General features: G+C 38.8%; 1 protein-coding gene across 1 annotated transcript; it reads left to right on the top strand.

Annotated features, from left to right (window-relative positions):
* Nucleotides 1-4,425: 4,425 nt before the first annotated feature.
* LOC108382122 (protein FAM135A-like) lies at nt 4,426-4,733 on the top strand (the record flags this gene model as incomplete). The annotated part of the gene is made up of 1 exon (XM_017638522.1): nt 4,426-4,733. A coding segment is annotated over one exon (251 nt), but the record flags the coding sequence as incomplete, so codon positions are not given.
* Between the last annotated feature and the right edge of the window lie 626 nt (nt 4,734-5,359).

Below are 5,359 nucleotides of genomic sequence, written 5' to 3' on the forward strand. Positions count from 1 at the left end.
ACTAATGCATGAAAATCCTAACCTCAAAAAAATCACCCGTTACAAAGTATTCCAATTGGAGACCGGCAGACCGAATGACAGACAGATACTTTTCATGCAAGTGGCATATTTTACGTTTTATCTGCGCGTTTCTGCTATTTTATCTTTGCGTTTATACTATTCTATATTAAACGCAGTTAACAAGCGTACATACATATGTATGTGTGAACAAAAGTGTATGAAAGACAAGAAATTTGATGCCAGCGCGATACATTCCTACATACATACATTCTGTCTTAGCATAAATACATACATAACTTAGCGTAAATGTACACAAAAGTTCTTAAATAACAAATTTATGCACATACATACATAAGTATGTATCAGATTCTTTTTATTAAGTATGTACATACATATGTACATACACGTGTGATGTAGGGCCTTTATGCGGCTCACCATGAATGCGCGCAGTTAAGTGGGCCCACGTCGTCGTTGCTTTGTTGTTGACGTTGCCAAGACAAATCTGTGGAAAGCAAATAGTACACACATCCCTGAGGTGAATGAAATGAAATAAAAAAATGAAGTGAGATGACAACTTAAGTCGTCTGCAATGTTTGTTTCAATTTTTAGAAAAGTAAAATCTCTACGACATATCGAGTGAAATGTTGAATAAGTATTTGCCAAAAATATTGCAACACTTTCGTTCGAATTTTGAGATTATTTCTTAGTCAGCAAAAACTTAAGATTGTCTGAAGGACATGAATGTGAAAATTTCCGCCAGCTGAAATTACATATTTCCTAAAACACCTAAGATATTCACTAACACATATGTACATATTTAGCTTTCTGTAAGTACAAACTAGTAATCTGTAAAGTTTGAAATTTTTATAAGTTTTACTTATTTGACATTAAAGTTGGTTCACAACTTTTCAAAAGCTTCTTGCTTCCTCACTCATTGCTAAATTTGGGTATTTTCAAGGTGAGCAAATAGTGCGCTCGTAAGTATGCAGCATTAGATGGATGCCGAAGTCTCTTGTTCGGTTTACTTATTTCATTTTCCTACTTCGCATACCTACGCAATTTTCAACTGCCGTATGAAATAATTTGTTTAAACCAAAAGTAGCCTACTTTGTGTATGTATATATACAACTAAATTCTACCATCTTAAGAGCTAGATTCACTCGCACAAAGAAAATAATAATAATAATTGATTGGCGCTTACACATATGTTAGTGTTTGGCCGAGCTTCTCCTCCGACTTGTGGTATGCGCCTTGATGTTGTCACACAAAGCGGAGGGACCTACAGTTTTACGCCAAAGAAAAACATTACTTAAAAAATGTAAATGAATCTTTCCATCAATAGTTGCTAGACGAAAATGTGGGATGAGAAATTCTTACAGAGATTTTTATCGTGTTTACATGAGGAAACATTGGTTTTACTAGAAAAAATTTCATACTTTCCATTAAGAAGCTCTTTATTTTAAAAAGAAAGTATTCTGAATTTTAAAATTAGACTTTTTAAGTTATGGCCCATTGCTTAGAATAGTGCTGCTGTCACTATCACTTTAACCGAATGGATGAAGCCGCAAGGGATTGTCCAGCAGGCCCCAGGTTCGATCACCGAAATTATCTAATTGAATATCAGGTGTGACTAAATATATGTATATAGTTTTAGCACCATGTCTCGTAGATCAATGTTCGACTACTACTAGTTCAAACGAGGTCATAAATTTTTTTTCGGAACTAAATTTACCAAACAACGCGTGCATTTCTGAAAGAAAATATGGGCCCAGTTTCTGACGGTGACTTTGACGGACGAAGGGGGGAGTGCTATAACTGTGTGCGAAGCGAGGAACGCTTGATCTGCGCCCTGTCTGGCCAAATGGTCAGATACCTCATTACCAGGTACCACCGATTGACCTGGCATCCAGAGTAAGACAAGTTCGTTATATTTCCCAACATAATTTAGTCGAGACTTGCATTGCCGAACTAGTCTGGAAGTAGTTAGAGGACTGGCCAATTCCTTGAGTGCAACATGACTGTCCTTTATCTCTATCTAGTTTCCCCCACGATGTCCATGGCCTTGAGGATTGCAAATACCTCTGCTTATTCCCCAAGAGTAAAGCAAATCTCATCCTCATTATCTTCGATACAGACACAATATCCTGACCCAGTCTTAGTTTTGAAGCCATCAGTGAAGGTTCGATAGTGTGTGAGTCCGGGCTGAATGTTAAAATTAAGTCCGCATTCATCCTCACACTACTCAACCTTGTATAATATCCTCATATTTAAAAGGTAATGGTGGCGTACTCTCCTTAGGCATTGAAAAGACACTTGTGTCTAGATTACTGCTTCACTCCAAACTGTATCATACCAAAATCCATTTATTTAAAGCCTGCAGGTGGCCGTAATGTCTCTCCACGCTAGGGGGAAAGCGATGGTAAAGTGTAGAAGAACATCAAGGGCAGCGCCAGGTGCGCTTACAAAATATATATGCTTGTGTTTGGCCGAGCTTCTCCTCTCATTTGTGACGTGCGCCTTGATGTTGTCACAAAAAGGGGAGGGACCTATAGTTTTACGCCGCCTCCGAATGGCGATTGTATATTTATGAGAAGCTGTTTTTCATGTCACTCAGTGGTTTGCCATTGCCTGCCGAGGGGTGACCGCTATTAGAAAAAGTTTTTTCGTTTTTTATTTTTTATGTTGGCTTGAACCGATCCCAGCGGCCGCTTATGATATAATTTGAAGAGGCAAGAAGGATAAAATAAGAGATTGCACTGACTGAGAGAGGGCAGATCTTCACGGAATGTTGAATTCTGATCATGAGTAGACAAGCAGATACTTAGCGATACAAACGGTGCTGTCTTTATTTCTCTGCATCGTGACAAAGAGAATATCACAGTAAAGTCGTTTAATGTCACTTACTTAGTGAAACTATTTTATTTATTGTTATTGTATTTATGATAAATGTCACAAGAAAGCGTACTGTTGGCACTACTTTTGTGCTGATGACCAAGAATCTACTAAAAAAATAGAGAGAACACCCACCGAACTTAAGCCCATGAGGATGACAACTGCGTCCGTAAGTAGGAAATGTTTGTCCATACTTAACTCACTCAAAAGCCCAGCAGTATCCTACATAGTCCTTTGGGCAACCAAAGAATGTGCTATCGTCAACACGAAAATTACAGACTTAATATTCTTTCCTAGGAGATATTAGAATCCGGTCTGGTCTATGCCAAATCGAGATGGACCGAGTCTCGGAATAAGTACATACATCTCGATAGCAAACTCAACTGACGAAGTAACGTAGGAGAGGGGCTGAGTAAGCCGCGGTTCCATTCTGTGCAACTGGGGTCTATAGTAATCCTTTTCTATTGTATCTTCACGACAATGGTCATACTTTTCCATAGTACACTAGTTTGGTCGACAGCAATTAAGAATAAAACCTTACTCAAAAGAGTACTTATATACGTCAGCTGATCTATGATTAGTGTGACAGGGGAACTTAGAACTACTCCGATTTCAGTACTCTAAACATCTAGCGTTCAAAATTGCTGCCAAAATGATTGCCACAGGGAAGTTTGTATTCAGACTTTGCGATTACTACTTATAGCATAATGTCAACAATTCCTGGACGAATAGACTCCGTGAGTCCGGGAATCAAAGGATGGCGGGAGTATGGCTGACTCGGATGGGACATGGGAGTACGATCTACGGTATTTAAACCGCCACGGAGCTCCGCAGGTGTGAATGAGAAGACCGTGGAGCACATCATCTTAGCAGGTTTTGGTCCTCACTCACACAACGTTGTTCCAGTTTGCTAAGAAAACTGATGCTTTTAAAGACGGGATAAGCCAAGTTGTCAGCTCGCCAGTTTTCTGGAAACACTTTAAATCTCCATGATCTCTGCTTGACCTAACCTAACCTCAACTAACCTAATCTAGTCTAAATTACTTGGTCAAGGGGAAATTAGATGTCGTGAACAAATCACGATTTTCAATTCAAATGCAGTTCAGTTTTAAAATGACGAGACTCAAAAGAAAAATAGTTCATTGCCATGTTCAAATTAAAACCATTGGCAAAAAAATCACATTTCTGCTCATGGAAAATACAAATACTTTCTTCTAAAAAATTATTTTTGGTCAAAAATAAGAAGATAACAATTTCAATTAAATTTTCCGAATTCAAAGTAAAGTATTTTCCCCCTTTATTTTCTACCTCACTTTCCTCTAACCGCTTTTCATTTACACTCCCTTTCGTTCTAGCAATAACTTTGCTACCTCAATCATTCAATTAGTATTGCTAATTATCTCAAGAAATCAGAGTACTTAATTTTATTTCATATGAACAGCAACTTCATTTCGTATTCAAATCCTCTTCACAATTTAAGTATTTAATTTTCGATTTTCTCTTTTCACTTCACTTTTTTCACTTTTTTTCCAGTCGACAGCCGTCACTTGAAGGAATCCATTGAACGTGCTGAGTTCTCATTGCAATTGGAACTGTGGTTTGGTGAACAGAATGGCACCAGCGCACTATCGTTGGCCTCTACACGCACCTTACAGCTGAATTTCCATCCAGGTCGAGGGCTGCACTACCATCTGCCGGTGCTATTCGATTACTTCCACTTGGCCGCCATTAGCGTTGGCATCCATGCTAGTTTGGTGGCGCTGCATCAGCCCTATATAAAGTGAGTATCATGTGAGGTGTGTGTGTGTGTGTGTGTGTGTGTGTGTGAATGTGTTGAGTGAGAAACTGGGCGCAAATTGGGTTTGACCGGAGGTCGATCGATGGTGGGTGGGGTAAGGAAAGAATGTGTTGACGAGTCAAGTAACAAAAAAAAAAAAGGCAATGAGTTTAAAGGGCAAAACCACGCACAATTCGGTATTATGTGTGCATACGAATGCGTGTATGTATGTATGTATGTATGTATATATGTACGTACGTACAAGATTATCAAATCCAGCATCTAGCAACCAACAAACTAACCAACCAACCAACCACGCCTGTCGTGGTCATTGAGCGGGCACGAACCGAACTGCTGACGGCAGTGAATGTGGCATTTGTGGCTGCATTGCTGCAATTCACAATTACACCTGCATAGTTACATACACTCATATGTATGTATGTATGTATGTATGTATGTATGTGTTATAGGTATGTGTGGGCGTGCATTTTAAAACATCAAATGCCATTTGAATGGGCGCATCTAGCCATTGCTTACTCATTTGAAAATTCTCATAGACAAACTGACAAACATGGATACATACATACATATGTACTTATCTACATATGTACAGAAAACATACCTACGTTTGTAATAGAAAACCGCAATTTGAATTCGCGAATGCTTGTCTCCGAACATCCACACACACAA

The sequence above is a fragment of the Rhagoletis zephyria genome, unplaced genomic scaffold (genome assembly GCF_001687245.7).
Source record: "Rhagoletis zephyria isolate East Lansing unplaced genomic scaffold, Rhagoletis_zephyria_1.1 Rzeph_scaffold_25352, whole genome shotgun sequence".
NCBI lineage: Eukaryota > Metazoa > Arthropoda > Insecta > Diptera > Tephritidae > Rhagoletis > Rhagoletis zephyria.